Raw genomic sequence first — 24046 nt, forward strand, 5'->3', positions numbered from 1 at the left:
CTCAGTGTTCCGTCTGTAAAATGGGGCTGTGTCGTCTTGCTCAGTGTTAGAAGTGCAGTGAAATAGTGTCTGTAACGAGCTTCTCACAGGACCTGGTACAGAACAAGAGCTATATACATGAGAGAAATTTCTTTTGGAAAGGTCATTCTTTCCAAATTTCCTAGTAAGCATTTAGCATGTACTTTTCTAATGGACACAGCAAGGAAAATCCAGGCAAAAATATTTGCTCTCTTGGTGCTGGATTCTGATGAGGGCCAAAATTAAAAATAATAATAATAATAACTATATTTAATAAGGTGACATGTGTTAAAGAGAAAAATAAATCAGGAAAGGGGGGAAAGGAGTAGAGAGATTTTGAGCTTTTTTTTTTTTTAGATTTTATTTATTTATTTGACAGACAGAGATCACAAGTAGGTAGAGAAGCAGGCAGAGAGAGAGAGGAGGAAGCAGGCTCCCCACTGAGCAGAGAGCCCGATGCGATGCGATGCGGGGCTTGATCCCAGGACGCGGGGACCATGACCTGAGCCGAAGGCAGAGGCTTTAACCTGAGTTTAAACAGATTTTTTTTTTTTAAGATTTATTTATTTATTTATTTGCCAGACAGAGATCACAAGGAGGCAGAAAGGCAGGCAGAGAGAGAGAGGGAAGCAGGCTCCCTGCTGAGCAGAGAGCCCGATGCGGGACTCGATCCCAGGACCCTGAGACCATGACCTGAGCTGAAGGCAGCGGCCTAACCCACTGAGCCACCCAGGCACCCTAAACAGATTTTTGAATGGTCAGGGAAGACCTCACTGAGGAGATAACTGAGGAGGTAACATTTGAACAGAGACCCGAAAGAGACAGGGAGGGAGCTATTGGAATATCAGAGGGAAAAACATTCCAGGCAGAGAGAACAACCAGTGCAAAGGCCCTGTGGTGGAAAATATCTCAGAGAAATAGCAAAGAGGCCAATAGGCATAGCTAGTGAAGGGGAAAGAAGAGAGGAGGTCTGGGATGTAACTAGAGGCAGATCGCTTACGGGTTAGTGAGTCACAGGAGAGACTATGGCTTTTACTCTGTGGATTGGGAACCATGGAGGGCTCTGAGTAGAGGAGGACATGATCCCATTTAGAGAAAATACTCTGAACTTCCGGCTTTTTCTCTCACACCCCCAGCCTCAAAAGCAAGTTCTATCGCCCTGTAGGGACCATGGGCCTGAGTTCAAGTCTACACAACTTAGATTTATGACCTTGGACTCACTGCTTTGTCTTTCTGTGCCTTGTTTTCCTGTTTGTGCAAAGAATGACGATGATCCCTACCCCACAAGAGTTGGGGCATAAACTGTTAAGTACAGCAGCTGGCACAAAGCAAGTAAACAAATGTAAATGTTGTAAATTAATAGAACTCCCATAACTCTCCTGTGAGGAAATTATCCCCCACTATCCCTTTTTCACAGATGAGAAAACAGGCTCAGAGGAGACAAGTCTGCAAGGAAAGAGCACCCCAGAAGTGACTGCTAAAGCTGAGATTTGAAGCCAGGCATCCTAGCTTCGGAGTTAAGGTCCTGGCTTGCCCCTCATCTAACCTCACCTTTAGACAAATTCTTTCATGGCTCTGGAACTCAATACCCCTGGTGGTAAAAATGCCTGCCTCTTGTGGCATCGAACACACGTTTTCTAAAATAATATTATGTATCCTCATTTTACAGGTGAGAAAATTGAGCCTGGGGCTGGGGCAGGAGGGAGGGAAAGTAAGTCACACACTGCAGGTAACACGGCTAGTCAGTGGTGGAGGCGGGTCTTGAAGCCAGGTCCAAAGGATTTCCAAGTCTTTGGAAAGTCAGTCCTTGCCCCATCGGAAGAATGGGAGAGCTGCTGGACTCGTCATCGAGGATTATAGGAAGGCTAAACTGGTCACTCGAGGGTGTAGGAAGGTCGGATTAGTTGCAGGGGTCGAGGAAGGGGTTCCCACCGCCCCGCAGCCAGGACACCAGGGGCTCACACCCAACCTCGACCAGTTTCGAGCTCTTGGACAGGAACCTCTCCAACAGGACCAACCTCTCCAACCTCTTGGCACCAGGCAAGGCCCGTCCCCCTGGCGTCACGTCCGGGGCGGGGCCTCGGGGCTTTCCCGGTTGGGGGGGGGTGGCAGAGTATCGGTTAACCCCTGCGCTGCCGGACGGGCAGGACTTCGCGGGCCGGAACCCGCGAGTCGGGGCTCCCCAGCCACACCCCTCGCGGGATTTAAAGGGGCAGGAGGGGCCGGGCCGGGTCGAAGCCCGAATCTAGGGAGCGGGCATGAGGCGCTGCCCGTGCCGGGGGAGCCTGAGTGAGGCAGAGGCCGGGGCCCTGCCAGGAGCGGCCCGCATGGGGCTGGAGGCGCCTCGAGGGGGGCGGCGGCGGCAGCCGGGACAGCAGCGACCTGGGCCCGGCGCTGGGGGCCCGGCGGGGCGGCCCGACGGGGGCGGGCCCCGGGTCCGGATCGAGGGGCCCAGCCTCCACACCGAGCCCGAGAGGGTCGGCCTCGGGCCTGAGCCGGGGACAGACGGACAGGTTGAGCCCGAAGCAGCTAGCCTGGGAGTGGAGACAGAGCTGCCGGGCCAAAAGACGGAGCCAGACGTATCCAGCCTCCGGACGTGTCCCGAAAGGAGCAGCCACTGGTCAGAGCTGGAGACAGCCGGTCCCTGGACGGAAACTGGGACAGATGGCTTTTGGACTGGTCCACACAGGTCTGGCCTCCAGTCTCAACCAGAGAGGGCCAGCCTCTGGATGCATCCCAGAGTCGATGGGCCCTGGACAGAGATAGAGATACATGGGACACAGACGCAACCAGAGAGGGCCAAGACCTGGGCTGATAACGTCCAGACCCACAAGAACAGGTCCAGCCTCCCGACTCAACCAGAAGGGGGCCGTCCCTCAACAGAATCCAGTGCTGATGCCTCCTGGAAAGAAGTGTACACTGATGGCTCCCAGATACAACAGGATACTAAAACAGCCTGGAAGCAGGTTGACACTGAAGATTTCCCAACACAGCAAGATACTGTTGGCTCCTGGACACGGTCTGGCACTGATGGTGCTCAGACACAAGATATTCATGGACCCCAGACAGAACCTGGGACAGACTGTTTTTTGGGGGAGTCCAAGCAGGATGGCCCATTAGAGGAACCAGAACCTGGGGAGTTGGGGACTCACCTATACTCTCACCTGGAGTGTAGCTCCCTGACCCCTGTGCCCCGCCTCATCATCACTCCTGAAACACCTGAGCCTGAGGCTCAGCCAGTGGGACCCCCCTCCCAGGCTGAGGGGGGCAGTGGCGGCTTCTCCTCTGCCTCCTCTTTCGACGAGTCTGAGGATGATGTGGTGGCCGGGGGCGGAGGTCCCAGCGACCCCGAGGACAGCTCTGGGGTGAGTGGGAACCATCCTGCCCTTGAGCCACACCTCTCCAGACCCCTTATCCCATCGCCTTGCCTTTGCTTTGAGAAGTTTTCTAGTACCCACGAACAATTTCATCTCAAGGTACCTGCCTCTTCCATCTGTCAGCCTCCTCCCTCTACCATTGGGGTTACCAACCCACTCCCAGCACACTCCTCATCCTTTCCTTTCTCTTCCCCCCACTGCCTCTGGTACTGGTGTCTAAAGTGGACAGCTGCTGGTTGACTTAGCGGTGCCCAGGAATTCCCGAAATTGTGTGATCGTGCGAGTCTGTGTGTGTACACACATATTTCTGCATCGAGCGTGTATGACTTCTTCGGATTTTCTAGAAAGTATGTAACCTCAAAATCTGGAGTGCTCTAGTATAGAAGGACAGAAAAGGTGCACTTTTCCCCCCCTCTGATTTTTTAGTCTAGGGCCTGTGACTGTCTTAAGGGGTCCCAAACCTTCATCACCCTTTAGCCATACATTTTTGTAGGGAGTGATAAAAAAGTGAGCCCCCCAGCTTTTATCAGATTCTCGAAGGGTTGTGTGAGCCCCAAATGCTAAGGATGCCCAGCTTAGCCTGGGAGCTTCTGGTCTCCCGGTTGCCCCCCAGCTCCCCATGGGGGGCCCTGCAGACTCTTGTTTACATCCTCAGCTTGGGTGTGGTTCTTCCCCGGTGAATCAGGAGGGCTGGGCAGGGAAGGTTCAGGGAGGGTCAGCACCAAGGCAGGTGTGAGAGCCTTAAGTGGGTTGGTCTGCTGGGTCTTCCCACTCTCCTGGGGCCTCTGGCTGGAGTCTGCCCTGAGGCCCCCTCTCCCCCCAGGCCCTCCTTAGGAACGTGCTCACACATGTGGCCACAGGTAGAGACAGACCTGCCTCGACCTGCCTGCACCCAGAGCAAAGGAGCTGACTCTATGATCTTTATGCCTTCGCTGTTCCCTCCACCTACTCTCTCACATTCTTGGTATCTCAGGACAGCTGATCTGGAAGACAATGGAAAAAAAAATAATAGCAGCTAGCACTCATTTATGTGCAGCTCTGGACTAAGCTTGTTGCTCATATTAACTCATTGAATCCTCATGGCAGCTCTATGAGGTAGAGACTATTATTAATCCCATTTTATAGATGAGGAAACTGAGGCCCAGACCGGTCATGACACTTGTCCAAGGTCACACAGTTTGGAAGACACAGAGCTGGGATTCAAACCCTTGGAATACCAGGCACTTAGAAAAGTGTGTCGTGTACGTGTTAACCCCAGGTCCTCAGAACAGCGCTCTGAGATTGGGATTATTATCATGTCCACTTTATGGATGAGAACACTGGTTTCAAGAAGTCAGCCACTTGCTTAGGGTCGGTCAAGCCAGGTTGGAGCCAGGATTCTAATTCAGTTCTGGCTGAGTTTAAAACCCAGTTACTTCAGCCTCTGGGACGTATGGGTCGATCTGTCCCTCACTTGCTTTCCTCCCAGACCTCCCTGTGTCCAGTTTTTTCTTCATCCTTCCAGAATCTGCCTCCAAGACCCACTTTTGGTCAACTTTTGAAACTTCCCTGCTTTCCGTGCCTTCCATGGATCCCCAGGGCCTTCCAGATAGTGATCAGAAATTCAGTCCTCTGTTCAGAGCTTCCTGTCTCCAGGCTGCTTCCCACGTTCAGCTTCCTTGCTTCCCTCCTGACCCCCTCCACTGCCGTGATGCCCAAGGGCACACCATCCTGCCCCCCCTCGTTGCTCCCACTGCCCAAAAAACAAACCCTGGCTTCCTTCTTGTTTATTTTGAAATCCCAGACAGACCTACCACCCTACGGAGTGGTCAGGGCTGGGATAGGGGAAGCCGAGTGTTGTGGAAGACCGTGGTCGGGGTGGGGGCGTGTGTGACTGGCCGCACCTGGGGTATCAGAGAGGGCTTCCCGGAAGAGGGGGCGTGGAAGAGGAGACCATCGTGAAACCATCTGAGAAAACCTGGATTAACCATCAGGTCTAAGAAAGAGAAAAGATACTGAATCTGCTTATGATAAAAAAAAAAAAAAAGAAGGGAAAAAAAAGATCGTAACAACTAATACAACTAATGTTCTTTAGTCCAAGTGATGTTTTTGGAGCGGCTGTTTGTGCTAGACTGTGGCTGGGGACATAGGTATAACTATGAGAACCCCAATCCCTGCCTTCAGAGTTCGTAGTCCAGCAGGGGTCTAGCTTGTCAGCCCAGGGCGGTGGGTTCCAAGTCAGAACCCCAGCACTGTGCTGTGTGACTGAGGCAACTGATTTCATCTCTCTGGGCCTCTGTTTCCTCTGTAACAGAGACAACAATCCTCCTGGAGTTGTGTTTTTAGGATTAAGTAGGTTATGGCTCACTGAGTCTTTGTCATTGTGCCTGGAATGTTCCAGGTGCTTAGTAAACAGGAACCTTTATTAATCACCTCCTCTCCACGGCTGGCAGCTGGAGGGTGGAAGGAACAGCCATTCCTGAATCTTGCAGTCCCAGTGCCCTGCCTCTGCGTGACCTTCCCACCATCAGTTAGATGTCTGCCAGGTGGCGGAGCTCTGAGCGGGTGGGAGAGAACATGGCTTTAACCCCAGGGTAGTGGGGGGATGGGCCACACAGCTTCCTTCTCTGGAAAGGACCCCTTGTCCTAACATTTGCCTTAGGGCCTGCCATGTGCTTGGAGCAAAGAGTGTGTTCTTGTGTCTGTGCACGCGTGCTCATGCTTGTGAACCAGACACTGACCCAGTCCCAAGAACCTCTTGGCTGAGTCAACCCGATACAAATAAATCTTTGTTTTCAGTTCGCTTTACTGGTTTTATGTTGCTTGTTCTCTCTTTCTTTGCTTCTGCTTATCTCTTTCTTTCCGGTCATTGCTTTGTATCCATGTCTCCCTTTCTATCTTTCTGTATTTTCTTTCTTTGTCTTTTGGCAGCCCTGTCTCTCTCTTAGTCAGGCTAGGTCAGGGTTTGCTGTAGTAACAAACAGCCCCCAAACTTAGTGACCTGGAACAACACGGGATTATTTTTGTTCACACTGCACAGGGACTGTGAGCCACTGGTGGGTGAGGGAGCTCTGCTCCATGCTGTCTTCACTCAAGGCCAGGACTGAGGAAGCTTCTGTTTCTTTTTCCACACTCCCCACCCCATTGTACAGCAGGGCAAAGGACACGGAAACTCATGTACTGGCTTCCACGCTTCTGCTCACATTTCATTGGCCAAAGCAAGTCAGAAACCCAAGGTCAGGATGGCAGGGATGTCCCTGGAACAGGGAAAGGCAGGAGCCATTTGGTGAGCTGTGCTCATGACTGTCCCAGTCTCCGGGTCCTGTGCCTGTCTCTCTGGCTCTGTCATTACCTTGTCACCTGCTTCTGTTTCTGTCTTTTCTCTGCAGTTCTGCCTCCACTCACCAACTCCTGCTTCTGTCATCTTCTCCAGAAGGTCTGACTTGGTTTTGGGACAGAAGGGAGGTTTCCAAGTGTTTGGTGTGTGTCTGTGGAGGGGAAGACTTGGGGGGCTGCTTGTTACTGTAGCAAGATCTGGCCTATTTCTACTCTTTGAGGACAGAAGAAAATGGACAGACTCTTCCCCACCTTTGCTGAGGTCTTTGGGGGACCTCGAGGTGGCTGAAGTGGTGGGTGTTGCTCAGCCCTGTGAGCTTGGGAGCAGCGATCCCAGGAAGCCCCCTGGCCCTGGAAAGTCCAGCTGGTTCCCCTCAGTGCAGCACCCTATCCCTTTCCCTCCCTGCCCTTGACACTAACCCTACCCTGCTCTGCCTCACACAGAACAAACCGTGGAAGAAGCTGAAGACAGTTCTGAAATACTCGCCCTTCATGGTCTCCTTCCGAAAACACTACCCGTGGGTCCAGCTGTCGGGACACGCTGGTGAGAGCAGGGGTGTGGTCGCTGGCAGGGGGCAGAGAAGCCTGGGCTGGGGGAAGAAAGCTCCAGAGCCATTCTCCATAGCTCAGCTTGCCCCATCTGTCATGTGGGCTTGAGGACAGTTTCCCCATCACGAGGCTGGTATGGGACATGCTTAGGCCTGGGTCGGGCCATCCGTACATCAGGACTGTAGGCTGTTCCCTGTTGTCTCAGTGCCGGGGGGGATGGGGAGCAAATCCTAACCCTGGGAGAAGAATGGTCCTGGGCTCAAAGCTTTATATATGGGAGACCCTGGGCCAGTTACGTTCTCTTACTAGGCCTTGGTTTTCTCACCTGTGATATGGAGATCACCATACCTCCCTTGCCGGCTTAACAAAAGGGTTAAGATCAAAATGTATATGCACGGGCCACCTGGTTGGCTCAGTCGGTAGAGCATGCAACTCTGAATCTCAGGGTTGTAAGTTCAAGCCCCACATTAGGCATGGAGCCTGCGTAAAATAAAAATAAAGTCAGATATTTAAGAAAATGATAAACCAAAATGTCTATGGAGATTGAGACGTGGGCCCTTATAAATGGAAATAATCCTTCCTTGTTCTCTCCTCATGGCCAGATAGAGTAGGCCCTATGTAGACAGCAGGTCTGATGGTTTTCCCCAGGTCCTGGCATGATGTCTCTGATAGTAGCCCAATGCCCAGCACAGAGCAGTTTCTGAAAAGAGCAAGATAATAAATGTGTTAGGTTCTGTGGGCCAAATAGGCTCAGTCACAACAACTCAGTACTGTTGTTACCCAGCATGAACACAGCTACAGATAATGCATAAACACGTGAGCGTGTCTGTGTTCCAATAAAACTTTATTTACAAAAAAACAATAGTGGTGAGAACTAGACAAATGGGGTGGGTCCACCAGCAAAGGGAGACAAGAAGGGGACTTACCTACCTGGTTCGTTGCCAGATCTATCATTGAAAAGGTTGGCTCCCCCAGCCACAGGACCGCCATCTCTCTGCATTCTCATTACTCTGGCTGAGTTAAAATACAAAAAAAAAAAAAAAAACAAAAAACCTCAGAAGTGAGTGCTTAAAAGAAGACTTAATGGAATCAAAGGACCATTTTATTGCACTCCCAGGTTTGGGGTCAGGAGTCCAGACGGACCATGGCAGGGATGGCCTGTTGCTGCATCATGGTATCTGGGAACCCAGCTAGGACAACTCTTTCAAACACAGCAGGGTGGAAACTTTATTTTAAAGATATTATTTATTTATTTGACAGGGAGAGACTTAGTGAGAGAGGGAACACAACCAGGGGGAGTGGGAGAGGGAGAAGCAGGATTCCTGCTGAGCAGGGAGCCCGATGTGGGGCTCGATCCCAGGACCCTGGGATCATGACCTGAGCTGAGGGCAGACACTTCATGACCGAGCCACCCAGGCCTCCAAGGCTGAAACTTTTGAGATGCATTCATGCCTGTGCCTTGTGATCGATTGTCAGCTAGCTCTCAGCTGAGACTGTCTCCATGTAGCTTCTCTGTGTCGCTGCTTGGGCTTCCTCATAGTATGGTAGCCTCGGACTAGTCTACTTTCTTCCCCAGCTGCTTAGGACGGCAGAGGCAAGCGTCTCTGCCCACAGAGTGGAAATCACTTCTCCTCTTGTGACCTAGACTCTGAAGTCCCAGGGTTGCTTCCGTCATCATCCCACCCAGGTTCAAGAGGAGAAGAAGAATTAGATTCCACTTCTTGATGGGGAGTGGTGAAATTCTAGAAGAACCTGTGGGCCAGGAGCTATTGTTGCAGCCATCTTTGGAGAACATAGTCTGAAAATACACTTTGCCTCAGTAAGAATTCATAGTTCTAATGTGTACACAATCTGCAGGGGCCAGGAAATGCCAGATTTGTCATTTAACTTTTTGAAGACTTTTTTTTTTTTCTAGGTTTTATTTATTTATTTGTCAGAGAGAGAGAGAGAGCACAAGCAAGGGGAGCGGCAGGCGGAGGGAGAAGAAGGCTCCCCGCTGAGCAAGGACCCCGATGAGGGACTTGATCTCAGGACCCTGAGATCATGACCAGAGCTGAAGACAGATGCTTAACCAGCTGAGCCGCCCAGGCGTCCCTGCAGTTAAATTGGCCCCAGGTGTTAGCACTGTGGAACTCCAGGCAGAAGCAAATGCAAATTTTTAAAAATTTTTTGAAGGTTTTTATTTATTTGACACACAGAGAAATCACAAGTAGGCAGAGAGGCAGGCAGAGAGAGAGAGAGGAGGAAGCAGGCTCCCCGATGAGCAGAGATTCCCGATGCGGGACTCGATCCGAGGACCCTGAGATCATGACCTGAGCCGAAGGCAGAGGCTTAACCCACTGAGCCACCCAGGTGCCCCAAAATTTTTTTTAAGATTTTTTAATTTATTGGAGATAGAGAGAGATAGTGAGAGAGCACAGGAGCAGGGAGGAGAGGGAGAAGCAGGCTTCTCGCAGAGCAAGGATCCTGATACAGGGCTTGATCCCAGGACCCTGAGATCATGACCCAAGCTGAAGGCAGATGCTCAACCGCCTGAGCCACCCAGGCATCCCAAAGCAAATGCAGATCTGCTCTGGAGCATCATGCCCTCCACTCGGATCGCACAAAAATTCCCACAGCCGATCACGAGCTCCCCATGTAAAATGACAAAGCAAGAGAGGACACAACGTGCTATGAACAGGACTCCGAACAAGGAGCAGCAGGTCCTGCCCTTGCTACATCAAGGCCAAGACTGTGACAGTTACGGGGAGGAAGAGAAAGCCCTTCAGAAGGGTCAGGCAGGAGGAGGGAAGCCACGATCCAATGCATCCGGGAGATGAGGAGATCCTCGGGCTGATCCAGCTTCTTGTCCACTGTGCTGCTCCTAGGGAACTTCCAGGCAGGAGAGGACGGTCGGATCCTCAAGCGTTTCTGTCAGTGTGAGCAGCGCAGCCTGGAGCAGCTGATGAGTGACCCCCTGCGGCCTTTTGTGCCCACCTACTATGGCGTGGTGCAGCGGGATGGCCAGGCCTTCAACCAGATGGAAGATCTCCTGGCGGATTTTGAGGGCCCCTCCATCATGGACTGCAAGATGGGCAGCAGGTAGGTTGAGGGGCAGGTGTGGGGCCGAGGTGAAGGGCTGGGGGATGCCCAACCAACTGAATGACTCAGACGTCCCCCACTTCCCTCTCTTAATTGTATCTTTAGATAAACAGAAGCACTTTTAATCCAGGCCAGTTTGCCATTTTTCATTGTGATTAGGAGCTTTGTGTTTAAGAAATCTGCCTACTCCAAGATTGTGTGATCTCCTGTGTTTTCTCCTACAAGCTTTATTGTTTGAACTTTCACATCTAGCTTTGTGATCCATCTAGTATTAATCTTTATACATGGTGTGAGGTAGGGATTGAAATCCCCGCCATGTCAATATCGCGAAACTGTTGACCCAGCATCATTTATTGAGAAGACTTCCTTTTCCCCACTGAATTGCTGGGCCTTCTTCGTTGTAGTTCAGGTGAATATACACGTGTGCATCTGTTTTTAGACTCTGTTTCTGTCCATCGATCCAGTTGTCTATTCTTGTGCCATGCTGTGGGTTTATTACTTGTCTTGATATCAGAGAGTATGTCCTGTGTCTTTGTTCCTCATAGTTTTCTTTGTCACGTCCTCTGTGTCCCAGGACCTACCTGGAGGAGGAGCTAGTGAAGGCCCGAGAAAGGCCCCGGCCTCGGAAGGACATGTATGAGAAGATGGTGGCTGTGGACCCCAGGGCCCCCACCCCTGAGGAACATGCCCAGGGTGCTGTCACCAAGCCCCGCTACATGCAGTGGAGGGAGACCGTGAGCTCGACCTCCACTCTGGGCTTCCGGATTGAGGGCATCAAGGTGAGGGCCAGGAGCTGCTTGCCTGTCACCAGAGGCCTGAGCGCTGGATCAGAGACAGGGCCTCATGGGGAACATGGGTGTCAGGGAAAGCTGGGGAGAAGCAGGATGTGGAGAAAGAGTGGGAGACTGTGGAAGATGAGTAGACAGGGGCTCAGGGAGGTCCTGCTTTTCTCTCACCCCTATCAGTGTCCAAGTTTTGTTTACCTGTTTCCCTGAGCAGCTCCTGATTCCCTCTGCTCCCCTCCCTATGGCCCTGCCCTAGTCCGCCCATCTTTCCCGCCTAGTGTCCCTAGTCTCCCTGGTCTCTCCTCACCCCAGCCTCCCTGTTCTCTCCCTCGACCTCCAGCCTCTCTGGTCTACCCCCCAACCCCACCACCAGCCTCCCTGGTCTCCCCCACCAGCTTCCCTGGTCTCCCCCAACCCCAGCCTCCCTGGTCTCTCCCCTACTAGCCTCCCTGGTCTCTCCCTGCCCAGCCTCCCTGGTCTTCCCCCACAACCCTACCACCCACCTCCCTGGTCTCTCCTGCCCTAGGCTACCTGGGCTCCTGCATCCTTGTCTCACCCCCTCTGATCTGCATCTAACATGGCCACTGAAAGGATCCTTACTCCCCTGTATGGGGAAAGATTGTCCTTTTTGCTTTCTCGCTTTCATTCTTCCTCTCCCTTTTTTGTAAATTAAACCTAATTGTTTGAAGACGGATTCACACAGTTTAAAAATCTAAATTATATAAAAGGGTATGGGGGGGGCGTCTCTTTCCTGACCCTGCTGCTCTCCTTCCCATTCTGCCCCTCCGCCCCTGCCTGCTCCTGGAGAACCACCTTCTGGTTTCTTCTGTTTCTTCCTGCAAATACAAACAAATGCAATTGCATATCCTGAATTTTCCTTCTCCCCCTCTTACACAAAAGGTAGCGTAGCCCTGGAGAATTTTCCATATCATTCCATGGAAAGTCTGCCTGCCTGCCTTCCTTTCTTTTCCTTTATCCCTTCCTGTCTTTCTCAGCTGTGTAATAGGTCTCTCTGGATGAGATACAGGCCCCTACAGATGGCCACCTGGGTTTCCACTTTTTGCCATTATAAACAGTACCTCAGTGAATCACTTTATATACAAGACACTTTGCAAGTGGGTGGGTTAAGCTGTAGATGAGAGTCCCAGAAACAGGGGCACAGTGTCGAAGATGAGGTACATTGGGAATTTGGCTAGAGATTGTCAAACTCCTTTCACAGGAGTAAGACCATTTCGCACCCCACCAATGACACATGAGAGTACCCATTTCCCAACAGCCTTGCCTGAGCCATCTTTCTGAGTTGTACATCTGATGCTCATTCTCCTATTCAAAATCCTTCCATGGCTCCCTAGTCTCCTCGAGAGAAGTTCCCTGGCCTAGAGGGCGCTCTAGGGTTTAGCCTCATCTCTCCCCAATCTCTTCCTCTTCATCTATCTTTAGGCCACACTAAAGCAGTTTCATTTGCTTTAAAGAGTCCCGCTCTTTCCTGCCACAGGACCTTTGCACATGCTCTTACCCCATGTCCCCCTGATTGACTCCCAGTCATTTTTCTGTCTCATTTTATTTTTAATTTAATTTAATTTTAAAAATTCATTTGAGAGAGAGAGCGCACGCACACACATGGTGGGGAGGGGCAGAGGGAGAGGGAGAAGCAGATTTCCCTGCTGAGCAGGGAGCCTGGTATGGGGCTTGATCCCAGGACCCAGAGATCATGACCTGAGCCAAAGGCAGATGCTTAACCATCTGAGCCACCCAGGCACCCCTATTTTTTATTTTTATTTATTTATTTGACAGAGGGAGACACAGTGAGAGAGGGAACACAAGCAGGAGGAGTAGGGGAGGGAGAAGCAGGCTTCCAGCTGAGCAGGAAGCCCGATATGGGGCTCAATCCCAGGACCCTGGATCATGACCCGAGCCAAAGGCAGATGCTTAACGACTGAGCCATCTGGGCACCCCTGTTTTTTATTTTTAAAGATTTTATTTATTTATTTGAGAGAGAGAGATCATGAGCAAGGGAGAGGGGTAAAGGAAGAAGCAGACTCCCCGCTGAGCAGAGAGCCCAACATGGGGCTGGATCCTAGGACTCTGGGATCATGATCCAGCTGAAGGCAGACACTCAACAGACTGAGCCACCTCCAGTCTTTTAAATTTCACTTCCTCCAGGAAGCCCACCTTGATTTCTATCATGCCAGATCAAGGCTCTCTCTTTACTTCATTATTCTTATTTCCCTTTGTGATGATCTTATTCCATACCTGCCTCCTTCACCCGACTATGTGTCTGTCCTGTTACCTTCATGTTCTCAGCACCCACACAGCACCTGGCACAATGGGGCAGGATGACTCAGGTGGCTTCTCTGTGCCCCTCTCAGACATTAAAAAAAAAAAATAATAATACTAGTCTCATTTACGGAGTGCTTCTTTAACTGTGCGCCAGGCACTGTGCCATGCATCGTACCCATCCAGTCTCCTCTAATCCTTATACTGGCTTTAGGTGGTAAATACCAATACAGTCCCCATTTTCCAGATGTGGGAACTGAGGCTGAGGCCGGGGAAGCAGCTTGTTTGAAGGCCGCCAGCTTGGAAGTAGCAGAGGCACTGTTCAAAGACAGACCCAGCCCTCTCCAAAGTCCACTTGGCTAGACTGGGTCAACCAGGGGGTTCAGTATTAGACTGGGAAGGACTGGTTGGTTGCTCTGGAGTGGGCCTTGGTGGAACTGGCCTGGTGGGCGAGCGGTCTCCTCCTCCTGAGAGGCCAGGAGCCCGGGGACAGGCAGGTGGTCCCGGGAGGTGCCTGAGGCTGCTTGGTGTCAGCCCGTGAAGGAAAAGTTACGACACTGTGTCTTCTTCACCCCTCGCCCTGCAGAAGGCCAATGGGACCTGCAACACCAATTTCAAGAAGACCCAGGAGATGGAGCAGGTGACAAAGGTGTTGGAGGACTTCGTGGAGGGGAACCGTGGCATTCTGGTGAGCGGGACACCCATGCCCCGAATTTGGCAGCTTAAGACAAGCAGACCACCGCTGCCATCATTGCTCCTAAGGCAATGGTCTGCTCCAGGCCCAGGTTCGCCGACACTGGCCTGCCTTGCTTACCATCTGCAGTCGGCTGGTGGCTTGGCCAGAGCTGGCTGGACCAGGAGGGCCCTGCTCATGTGTCTGGTGATGGGCTCACCATCTCGGCTCATGACTTGGCCACTTGTCTCTCACGCTCCAGCAGGCGAGCCTGGGCACGTTCTCAGGGTGCAAGCAGGTGGCCCAGAGAACCAGCAAAAATGCAAGATGTCTCGAGGGCTCGGAGTGGCCGCCATCATTTCTGCCCCGATTTACCGGCCAGAGCAAGTCCTCTGACCAAGCCCAGATTCAAGGGACTCCGATTCCACCCCTCGGTTGGAGGAGCTGCTGGGAATTGTGGGTGTTCATGTAGTCTCCCAGCCACGCTCCGCTCTGTGCCACCCAGGGGTGGCCAAGCCTCTGCCTGCCTTCCGTTTCCCCCACGCGGCTCCCCTGATCCCGTCCTGGCCAGGTTCTGCCTGCTCCCTTGGGGCAGTAGGAAGGGGACCCAGAGTCCCTGTACTAACCAAGAAACTCTCTCTCACACACAGAGAAAGTACATGGCTCGCCTGGAAGAGCTCCGAGAGGCTCTGGAGAACTCCCCCTTCTTCAAGACCCATGAGGTGCGAGCCCCAGCTGCCCTGGGAGCAGAAGGCCCTGTGTGGGGGGTGGGGGTGGGGCATCAGCCTCCAGGTGGCACCGAACAGAAACCACTAATAGACTTACAGGGCAGAGCTATTAAGAGGAACCCCCGCGTTTTGGGGTTTGCTCTTCAGGGCAGGCAACAGAGGGGATTTCAGGGAGATGGGATAGTTTGAAATGTGGGCTCGAGCCAGGAGGTCTGCAGTGAAGGCTGTTGGACTCTGGGCACGCGATTTACCTTCTAGGGCCTCAGCTTTCTCCTAACATGGGGGAAAACAATGTTTTTTGTTTTTTGTTTAATTTGAGAGAGAGGGAGCATGAGCAGGGGGGAAGGGCAGCGGGAGAGAGAGAGAAACAGGCTCCCCACTGAGCAAGGAGCCCAATGTGGGACTTGATCCCAGGACCCTGGGATCATGACCTGAGCCCAAGGCAGACACTTAACTGACCGAGCCACCCAGGTGCCCTAACTTCTTGCTGTTAAAATTCCTTTGTAATTTTAATTATCATAATTATTTCTAATTATTGGTGTCTGCCTTCCCGTTTGGTGGCTCTCCCCCTTCCCTCTCCTGTGCAGCCTGGTCTCTTTGGAAACAATTTCTCTGGGCTGTCACAGGAAGTCTGGGAAGTTATGACCTCCCTGCATTTGCGTGTCCTCTCCCTCCTCTCTCCAAGCTCTTCTACCACCCCCGCTCAGGTCCCCCTCACTTCTTTTTCTTGGCATCCCCAACTTCCAGCAGATCCCTGATCTGGGAGTTGGGCCTCCAGGTTCGAACCCCAGTCTGCACTCCTCAGCCTCCGGTGCCTGGGACCTGTCTCCGGACAGGCATGACGGGCTAACAGAGCCCCTGCCTCCTGGGTGGGGTGAGGATATGGCCCATTAAGCATGGAAGCAGGACCCATAGTCCACTCTCAATGTGTGCCCGCTATGACTGTCATGTTCATTATCATCAAATGTCACCCTCATCGTCCTCGTCACTGCCTTGGGCTCTACGTGCAAGTCCCAGCGAGGAGGCCCGGGGACCTCATCTCTTCTGTGCTTGTGTTCGTTTTCACCCACTTTTAAAAAATGAGTTGCCAGCATCTAAAAAACAAGAATTGACACCCAAGTTGGGACTGCCAGTTTCCCAGGCCCGTTGGGAGATGTGGCAACAACTGGGCTGTCCACCATGTGCCAACACCCAAACAGAGTGGGGCGGTGGCACCTGCCCAGTCACCTGGGTTCTCTGGGAGCGGTGCAGTTTGAAACCCGACTAGAAAAGGAGAGGGCCTTGCACACCTAGAGTCCCATGAAGGCAATGGAAGTTGTTTCTAATTTTAACCACGCAGAGGTTAAGGTCGCCTGCCCAAGGCCACCTAGCCAGTCAGCGGCAGAGCCGGGATCTGAACCCGGATAGCCCAGCTCAGGAGCTCATGCTGTCGAGCACCCTGCACAGCTGCCTTTTGGGAAGGGGGCCTGAAGCCGGTGCCTGCTCCTCCCTCTAACCTCCGACCTCTTTCCCTGCAGGTGGTGGGCAGCTCCCTCCTCTTCGTGCATGACCACACTGGCCTGGCCAGGGTCTGGATGATTGACTTCGGCAAAACAGTGGCCCTGCCTGACCACCAGACGCTCAGCCACCGACTGCCCTGGGCTGAGGGCAACCGCGAGGATGGGTACCTCTGGGGTTTGGACAACTTGATCTGCCTCCTTCGGGGGCTAGCCCAGGGTTGACCCACCTGCCCGCTGCCAGGTTTATTTATTGGCTGGTGTCTATCTGGCTGGTGGTGCCCCAAGATTGGCCATGGGGGCACTGACCGTGGGGATGGGAGAGGTGGCATTGGAAACCGCACAAGACCGGATGGAAGGTCTAAAGGGCCTTGGAGACCAGGTAGTGCCCGGCCCTTCCCATGATTCGGAGGTTTTAAAGACTGGAGCAGGGGTGTGAGGTGGCTGTATCCCACAGTGCATCAGAACCAGACTGGGTCCTCTGCCCAGCCCAGAAAGTTTCTGAGGGGCTGCTGGAGACCATAACTGAACCGTGAGCCCTGACAGAACACAGTTCAGATGCCACTGGCCACAGGCGTGACATGGTACCCGTCGCCATAGGAATGAGTGTAATCACTGCCTCCTTGTCAGCCCCCTCCCGGCTATAGGCTGGCTCCCAGAGGCCGTCAGTTTCATTGCTGGTGCGCTGGAGAACCAGCCTTCACCTGCAAATAAAGGCAGGAGCCACCTGTCTGCCTAGGAGAGTTCCGGCCCCATCTGCTTGTCCCCGGGAGCCACTCCAGTACCCACAGACCTTGGGGAGGGTGTGACACCACATGGGGCTGGTCTGAGCGCTCTGCTGTCCGGTGGGACCCAGTTCACCCTGTCCTGCCCTCTCCTGGCCCCATGGGGATCCTCCCCGCTCCAGAAAGAACTCTGCCAACCCCCTGCAAACTGAGACCATAGCCACTTCCCGGGCTTCCACTGTGACTAGCACCACCTTGTTCCTTGGGCACCGGCCTCAGCCTGGGGACTTCCTCCTCCCACCCCGTACCCTTTTTCCCTTGCTCCTAGCTGGCCTGTGGCAGGAAGGGCTTTCAGCCATGGAAAAGCAGGAACTGCCTTCCTCCATGGGTGCAGGGTAGGTCGGGCCACTGGCTGTGGCCTGGAGTGTGCCACCGAGTCCACCCCACTGACCCTGGCAGCACCAAGCATATGTGACGCCCATCCCATCCCCCTCCTCCTGCACCTGTACCTTTGGCTTCCTGGCCTCTGAGGCAGGGAACCAGGCACCTCCCTCTTCCCTAAGCTGAAGCTTGAATGTGTCTTCCGGGCCCGAGGAGATGTGCTTCTTTTCTACTGACCGTCTTTATACTTATTTATACGGGAGGTAGTCATTAGCTGGGGCAGTGTTGGGGAACAGGAGGCAAAATCACTTTGTGTACTTTCCCCTCCAGGACGACGCCCCAATAAATCACACAGAATCAGCTTTGTGGATTTTTTTCTTTTGCATCTGGGGTGTGTGGGCTCCAGGCTCCCGGTTTCACTGTCGGTGCTGGGTGGGGTCATGGGATCATGGGCCCTTTGGGATCATTCAGTCTGAGTTCACCTGGCCGCTGCTCTTCTAACCTCTCTCTGTGTTGGACAACATGGGGAACAGACTCATGAGTGGGACAGCTCCCGGCTGCGCCCTCAGGGCCTCCCAGGACAGCACACCGGACAGTGCCAACTGTGGGGTCTGAGGCGTGAGGGCGGGGGTGCTCTCTTCAGGGGAGAAACACCGCAATGGACAGCATCTCTAAACAAGACCCTTTGCCCGGCACTGAGTACATGGGACCAAGACAGACCTGCTCCTCCCCTTTCAGAGTGGGAGCAACGGGTCTTTGTTCAATCAAGAACCTCTTTCTCCACCCACATCTGTACAATGACTAACTACCAGTTTGCATCCTGGCCCTGCCACTTGCCAGCCGTGACCTCAGGCCAGACCTCACACACTTCTCTGGGCCTCAGTCTCTCTACCTGTAAAATGGAGGAAGAACTAGTCCCTTCCTTACATGGAGAATCTGAGGAGTTAAAATGGGCAAAGGGGTTGGCACATGTTAGCACTTTCTGTGTGTTTCTAAGCCAGAAGGCAAGGTGGGGGAGGAGCCATGCCTGAGGCTAGGGAGTCTTCCCAAGGAAGATGAGCCAAAATAGAGAATTAAGAGGAAGATGAGCCGAAATAGAGAATTAAGGAGTTATCCTTAGCAGAGGATTGGGTGCAGGGGAGTAGGACACTCTGGGGACCTGGAAGGCCAGTGTGGCTAGATGAGCTGGGGCTGGGAGGGTTTAATCCCTGTCCTGTGAGCAACAAGGAGGGGCTGGAAGCTTCTGCCGAGGTAGGTGGTAAGACCTGGTTTATATTTTGAAAGGCAAGGCATCCTAGGCTCTATGGGAACAGACGCAGGGGGGCGGCAAGCAGTGCGGTGAGAAGTCTCCTGCAGGTGTCCAGAGAGAGGAGGCTGGTCACCAGAGAGAAATGTCTGGATGCAACATCGGGGTGGGGCAGACAGGCAGGACCTGCAGGCCGGCTCCGGTGAGTCTCTTTCCTGGAGAGGGAGCTTGTTTGACTGGCTCCTGGCTTGGATCCCAGCCATGCATCAGAAGCCCAATACTGCAGGGTGGGCGTGAGAGAAGGGGACTGGGACCAGACAGACTGGGGTGGCAGGGGGCCTCTGCGTGGAGGGTCTCTGGCTGGAGGTCCTGGGGAACATGGCCCACATCCGTGAGCTCTTGCAAAGGGAGAAACCGGGGCACTCTTCTCCTGGTGACAAAGCCAAGCTGTAGCCGGGACCCCGTCAGCCCGGCTCAGGGCTGCGGCAGGCTAGGGGTTGGAGTCCCGTGGTCTGAGCAGCAGGGCCTGGCCACAGAGGCCGGCCCGCACCCCGCCAGCAGGTACCACGTACGCCCGGCCGTCGGCGGCCCTTGAGGGCGAGAAGTCTGTTAGCTGGAGGTTGCTGTCCTGGACCTGGTCATAGTCCCACAGCTGGTAATGCCAACTCTTGCCCTGCTTGGAGAGAAGGTAGACGGCTCCTGCGGAGCCTTCTTCTGGCAGGGCTGGTGGCTGGTGGGGCGTGGTGGGCACCGGGTGAAATAGACCTGGCAGCTCGGGGTCCTCAGAGTAGCCGAGGTGCGGCACAGCCCGCACACCCAGCAGGACCCCTGGGAAGAGAGGGGAAGTTGTGAGGCGGGGGCTGACTCCATGCCGGGGCTCATCGAGCTCCCCCCCACTGCCCTTCATGAAAGGTGTGGGTGCTGCCTCCATGCATCCCTGAGCGGCTGGCGGGGCTGCGGGCACACAGCTGGGCTGGGACTGGACCTACGGTGTCTGGTCCCAGGCCAGTAGCACAGGGAGGGGAAGGGGCGTTCAATAGAGTGGGCATCGTCACCCAGTGGTTTCCTGCTGTCTAGTAAAGGAAGGCTCAGAGGAGCCAAGGCCACGGACCCGGGCATGGGGCAGCCTCCCAGGCCACCCAACATGCAGGCGGTGGGGTAAGTGGGGTAATGAGGATGTTGAAGCCGATCGAGGCTGACGCTGACTGACACATGCAGTGTGCCTGCCCCATTCAGACCTTTATATGCTTTGCTACCGTCGCCCAGATTTTCAGATGGAGGAAGGAAATCCCAGAGTCACAGAGCCAGGAGGTGGCTGGACCCACTATGGAGCCCAAATCCTAAAGTCTGCGCTCTGAGCTTCCGTTTGTGGAAACCCTGATTGGCAGATACTGAGGCACCTGCTGCCTGCCAGGTCCCTAACTAAGTATCCTGTGGGGACGGGGACAGGCCAGCCCTGGTCCCTGCCCTGAGCACAGGAGACATGCCGGTGTCAGGCTGAGAGTGTGGGGTGCTGGGGGGGTGCTGGGGACAAACAGGGGGAGCACACAGGAGTATGGGAGGGGAGACCCACCTGTGCTCACTGCCCAGTGGGCCTTGTGGCCCTTCCTATGACACGGCTCATGGTTGAAATCCTCATCGTAGCTGGTGTAGGGGGTTAAGGCCAAAGCTGCAGTGTGGCCCTGGGACCCACCCTTCTCCCTCCCCACCCAGCTCCCTTCAGGGCCCTGGGATACGGGATGAGCAGGGGATGCCCAGAGACAAGGTGCCACAGGACGCGGGCTCTGTTGGGACCACCCAGGCCACCATGGAGCTGCTCCACCTGGCAGCCCAGTGCCTCCTGGGCCAGCTTGCCCATGTCGGCCACTGCAGGGGTGACAGAGACAGAAGGATCGCTGTGTGCCTGGCTGCAAGCCAGGGGATAACTGGGAATCAGCACCTCTAATGAGCACTGCAACTGCCACCTCTCTGGATAAATGCAGGAAATGAGGCACAGAGAGGGTAAGCTGCTTGTCCATTGTCACCCAGCAGGAGGGGGCAGAGCTGGGCTCGGAATGAAGACAACCTGCCTCAGGGTCCACCTCCTAATATTCTACTGGGTGGGGGAGAAGGGCCAGAGGATTGGAACAGGGTCCCCTTGCAGGACTGGCTTAAGACCCTCGTGCCCCCAACTCACCAGAGAACATCTCTCCCTGGGCCGTGTAGCCTCTCTCCATGGCTATCTCCACAAGTCTCTCCAGGGGAACACCGCTGGGTGGTGCCAGGAGTGTGCCTGCCATCCACAAGGCCACCAGCCCGCACCTGGGGAGAGACAGGCCCAGTCCCTCCACCCCTAAGTCATGTCTTTACCAAGCCCCCTCTGCCCCCAGAAGCTGGAGTGTAAGGAACTGGTGTGCTGTGCTGGTGCTGGGGGAGTTTCCCTTTTCCCAGGCTTGGTGGGCTGCAGGGAGGGCAGGAAGGTGGGGAGAGAGGTCACCTGGGCTTCCAGGAGGAGGTGCCAAGTGGAGTCCAAGTTAAAGACTATTCAGTTACTTACTCGCTTGCCCATTCATTCCAACAGTTCACTGCATATGCACCCAGGACCCCACCCTCCAGCCTCCCTTTCCCTCCCCTCCACCTCCTTCCAAGATGCCTGAGACAAACCCATGCCTCCCTCCCTACAGAGTGGCCCTCAGGAAGCACACAGCAAAGGCAGAGTGGGGTGGGAGTCCCAGATCAGAGCACACGTACTGAGGGCCTTCCTGGATGAGGGACGGCACGTCTGCACAGAAGAGGATCCATTGTAAGTCATTTCTGAAACTGAATCAGAGCGAGCTCAGGTCACATGGGAACCAGCTCAGGTCACACAGGAACCAGCTCAGCTCCTAGATTTACCCCCCCAACCTCCCCACCCCCGGCCTTGAGGTGCGATTGGAAGTGGAGTGTTGAGGAATGGGGAGAGAAACCCAGGTCTGGCTGTCCTAAGGCCGGAGGCAGCTCGAGGCTCTGATGCTGACTTCCCTCTCCCCTGATGAGCCACTTGTCCCTTCCCAAGCCTCCGCATCCTCATCTGCTCAGTGGGAATCCTCCTCCTACCTGCTGCTCCCTGCTCCTTCTCTCGGTTGTTGTAGGGGCAAAGAACAGATGTACAAAATCTTTGCAACTTGGAGCCAGGAAAATGGACTTATTAGAGGAAATTTTTTGAAGGCGGGTGACTGTTTACCCAAACCCTTCCTGTGATTTTTTTTTTCCCCCTTCTCAAGCCTGTTCAATGAGGATGAAAATCCCTTAACCGAGCCTTGAGGAGAACCACGTAAGACCACACTCCAAGCCTAAGAGATCAGCCGATAATGAGCCCTTGCAGGCCTGCCCAGCCCCACCCTTGGGGAAGTCATGTGTAAGATTTTGAGCCAATGCAGCCCCAGGACTCAGGAGAGGCTGGGGCAACATGCTTATCCAGTATTTCTGTTCCAAGGCCAGTGAAAGAGCAAGGCTGGTGGGGGTGGGGTAACCCCAAAGCTCCCGGTTCCCAGTTTGGAGCACTGTCCTGATGGAAGATGGTAACACAGTGGTTAAAGGCACCGAGGCCTGCTGCCAGAGTGCATATTGGGTTCCTCTAAGTGCTGTGGCGAAGTAACCACCTTCATAAGCCTCAGTTTACTCATCAGGAACATGACATAACCATAGTTCCTATCTTACAAAATCACTAACCCAATGAAATAAATGCTTAAACACACTGAGAATAGTGTCTGACAAACGTCCTAACAAAACGGATTATAAACTTGTCCAGAAAGCTGGAAGTTTCTTCCGTGAGTCTGGGCAACTCACTCCTTGTTATACCAGGTCACCACAGCCCCAGGCCGGATCTAGCCCTCTCCCACCTGGATCTCTCGGGGCTCCAGCTTCCTCCTGGACCCCTTGACTGTCTCACCACCTCCAGTCCCCACAGGTAGCCTCCCTCTCTGTGCAAAGCCCTTCTGCAGCAACCGCTGCCCTCAGGATCGTCTGCCTCCCTCCACGCGGTGCCCCTGCCCTGTGTGCTCTAGCTCCTGTCCACCTGTGGAACTCCACGTTTTCCACCTCCCCCATCCAGTTGAAGAAATATTTGCAGATCCTGGAAAAGAACACCTCTTCATTTCAGCCTGTGCCTCTGCACAGGCATTAATTCTCCTCATCACAGCTGGGACAGCTCTCAGTCCCCACTAACCCCCAGGTCTGGCCAGGACCACCCCCGGGACTCCCTTACTATAGCTCTCACCACTTTGGGCTGTCACTGGTGAGGGAGCGATCTGTCCCTGCCCCTGGACTAGGTGCCTGTGGGGGCAAGATTTCTCCTCTTTGCAGAAGGCTGCCCTGCATGGGTCTAAGCAGGGAGCTGAGGTTTTTGATCTTGAGGAAATAAGAAACCCCAAGAGAAGACAGCTGAAATGACCCGGGGACAGGTGGTTCGGTGACACCCTACCGGTCCTTGTGCAGCTTCAGGAGCCTCTTCACGTCATCTCTGCTCCTGGGGACTGCGCCGGCCTTCTCTAAGGCCTCCTTCAGGAGCTGGCTCTTCTCTAGGCCGAAGACATGAGGGGGAGCCAGCCTCCTGACAGCGGGTGGAGGTGGCAGGGGGGGTGGGGGTGGGGGGATAGGGGCCTGGAGACTTGAGGGAGGTGGAAAAGCTAAATTGGGGACATTTGGGGGTAGAGGAAGTGGAGTGATGGGGGTTTGGGGAACAAGGGTTTGTGGAGGGGCTGGGGGGTCTACCAGGGGAGAACATCCAGAAATCATTTTGGGGTCTATGACATGCAAGTGCTGGAAGATCAAGAATCGGGGCCAGATGGATACTCTAAAAATGAGTTAGTTGCAGGAATGGACGTTCTGAAAGTTTTAGCGCGGAGTTCCAGAACTTGGGTGAAGAGTGGGCCTGAAAGGACAAGGACGGACACTTGGAACGATGGAAGCAGGGGTTAACAGGGCGGATCCCTTATCCGGAACTAGATCTGTGGTTTGGGGCTGGGTTGCAAGGCTCGGAGAGGAATTTAATTAAGAGTTACTGTGTTATCCCAGGCGAGTTTTAGAAACTCGGGAATCAAGGCTTGGCTCTAGGGTGGGGCGCCTAAACGGCGGGAATTTGGAGCCCAGGGCTAAAGACCAGAGAATTCAGGCTCTGTAACCCCTCACATCCCAGGCCAGAGTTCGGAGCCTTGGAGCTGACCTTGATAAAACAGAGGTCAAGACATCAAAAGGACACCTGGCAGGGAGGATGGCTTAGTCGTGGAGAAGGTCCTGGAATCAGAGCGCGAAAGGAAAAGCTCTCTAGGTTGGGGAAGGCTCAGAGATCAGAGGACGCTAAGAACCGCGATACCGCCGGGATAAGTGACGGAGACTAAAAGTAAACGCGCCTCCCCTTCCAGCAAAATGGCAGCCG

The 24046-nt window shown here is 54.0% G+C and overlaps 2 protein-coding genes across 6 annotated transcripts; one reads left to right on the forward strand and one right to left on the reverse strand.

The window, feature by feature from the left end:
* Positions 1 to 2129: 2129 nt before the first annotated feature.
* On the forward strand, positions 2130 to 16958 carry ITPKC (inositol-trisphosphate 3-kinase C). Its single transcript, XM_032841983.1, has 7 exons — positions 2130 to 3383; positions 7155 to 7254; positions 10127 to 10340; positions 10915 to 11119; positions 13989 to 14090; positions 14726 to 14797; positions 16321 to 16958. Exons 1-7 carry the CDS (start codon positions 2277 to 2279, stop codon positions 16522 to 16524), a joined length of 2004 nt encoding a protein of 667 aa, XP_032697874.1. The 5' UTR covers positions 2130 to 2276; the 3' UTR covers positions 16525 to 16958.
* A 2165-nt stretch (positions 16959 to 19123) lies between these two features.
* On the reverse strand, positions 19124 to 24045 carry CUNH19orf54 (chromosome unknown C19orf54 homolog). 5 transcript variants are annotated; one of them, XM_032841990.1, is made up of 6 exons: positions 23093 to 24037; positions 21382 to 21450; positions 20828 to 20952; positions 20388 to 20517; positions 20225 to 20295; positions 19124 to 19479 (listed from the first exon to the last, which is right to left on the reverse strand). In XM_032841990.1, the coding sequence occupies exons 1-6, from the start codon at positions 23404 to 23406 to the stop codon at positions 19142 to 19144; spliced, it is 1047 nt and encodes a 348-aa protein (XP_032697881.1). In that variant the 5' UTR covers positions 23407 to 24037; the 3' UTR covers positions 19124 to 19141. The 5 variants fall into 5 exon arrangements, with proteins under 5 accessions (XP_032697881.1, XP_032697883.1, XP_032697885.1 ...); XM_032841992.1 differs by having other exon boundaries at positions 23834 to 24035; XM_032841994.1 differs by lacking the exon at positions 20388 to 20517 and having other exon boundaries at positions 23834 to 24045.
* Position 24046: the final 1 nt, after the last annotated feature.

This window comes from Lontra canadensis, unplaced genomic scaffold, assembly GCF_010015895.1.
Source record: "Lontra canadensis isolate GAN:19392208 unplaced genomic scaffold, GSC_riverotter_1.0 scaffold125, whole genome shotgun sequence".
Taxonomy (NCBI): domain Eukaryota; kingdom Metazoa; phylum Chordata; class Mammalia; order Carnivora; family Mustelidae; genus Lontra; species Lontra canadensis.

What these genes read in the sequence shown, in the direction of transcription:
- ITPKC (XM_032841983.1), top strand. Translation starts at nt 2,277, where the DNA reads ATGAGGCGCTGCCCGTGCCGGGGGAGCCTGAGTGAGGCAGAGGCCGGG. An exon ending in GACTGCAAGATGGGCAGCAG is followed by an intron (nt 10,341 to 10,914) that starts GTAGGTTGAGGG and finishes TCTGTGTCCCAG; the next exon opens with GACCTACCTGGAGGAGGAGC. An exon ending in TCCGGATTGAGGGCATCAAG is followed by an intron (nt 11,120 to 13,988) that starts GTGAGGGCCAGG and finishes CTCGCCCTGCAG; the next exon opens with AAGGCCAATGGGACCTGCAA.
- CUNH19orf54 (XM_032841990.1), bottom strand. Translation starts at nt 23,406, where the DNA reads ATGATTTCTGGATGTTCTCCCCTGGTAGACCCCCCAGCCCCTCCACAA. An exon ending in CTCATCCAGGAAGGCCCTCA is followed by an intron (nt 20,953 to 21,381) that starts GTACGTGTGCTC and finishes GTCTCTCCCCAG; the next exon opens with GTGCGGGCTGGTGGCCTTGT. An exon ending in GGGCATCCCCTGCTCATCCC is followed by an intron (nt 20,296 to 20,387) that starts GTATCCCAGGGC and finishes CCCCTACACCAG; the next exon opens with CTACGATGAGGATTTCAACC.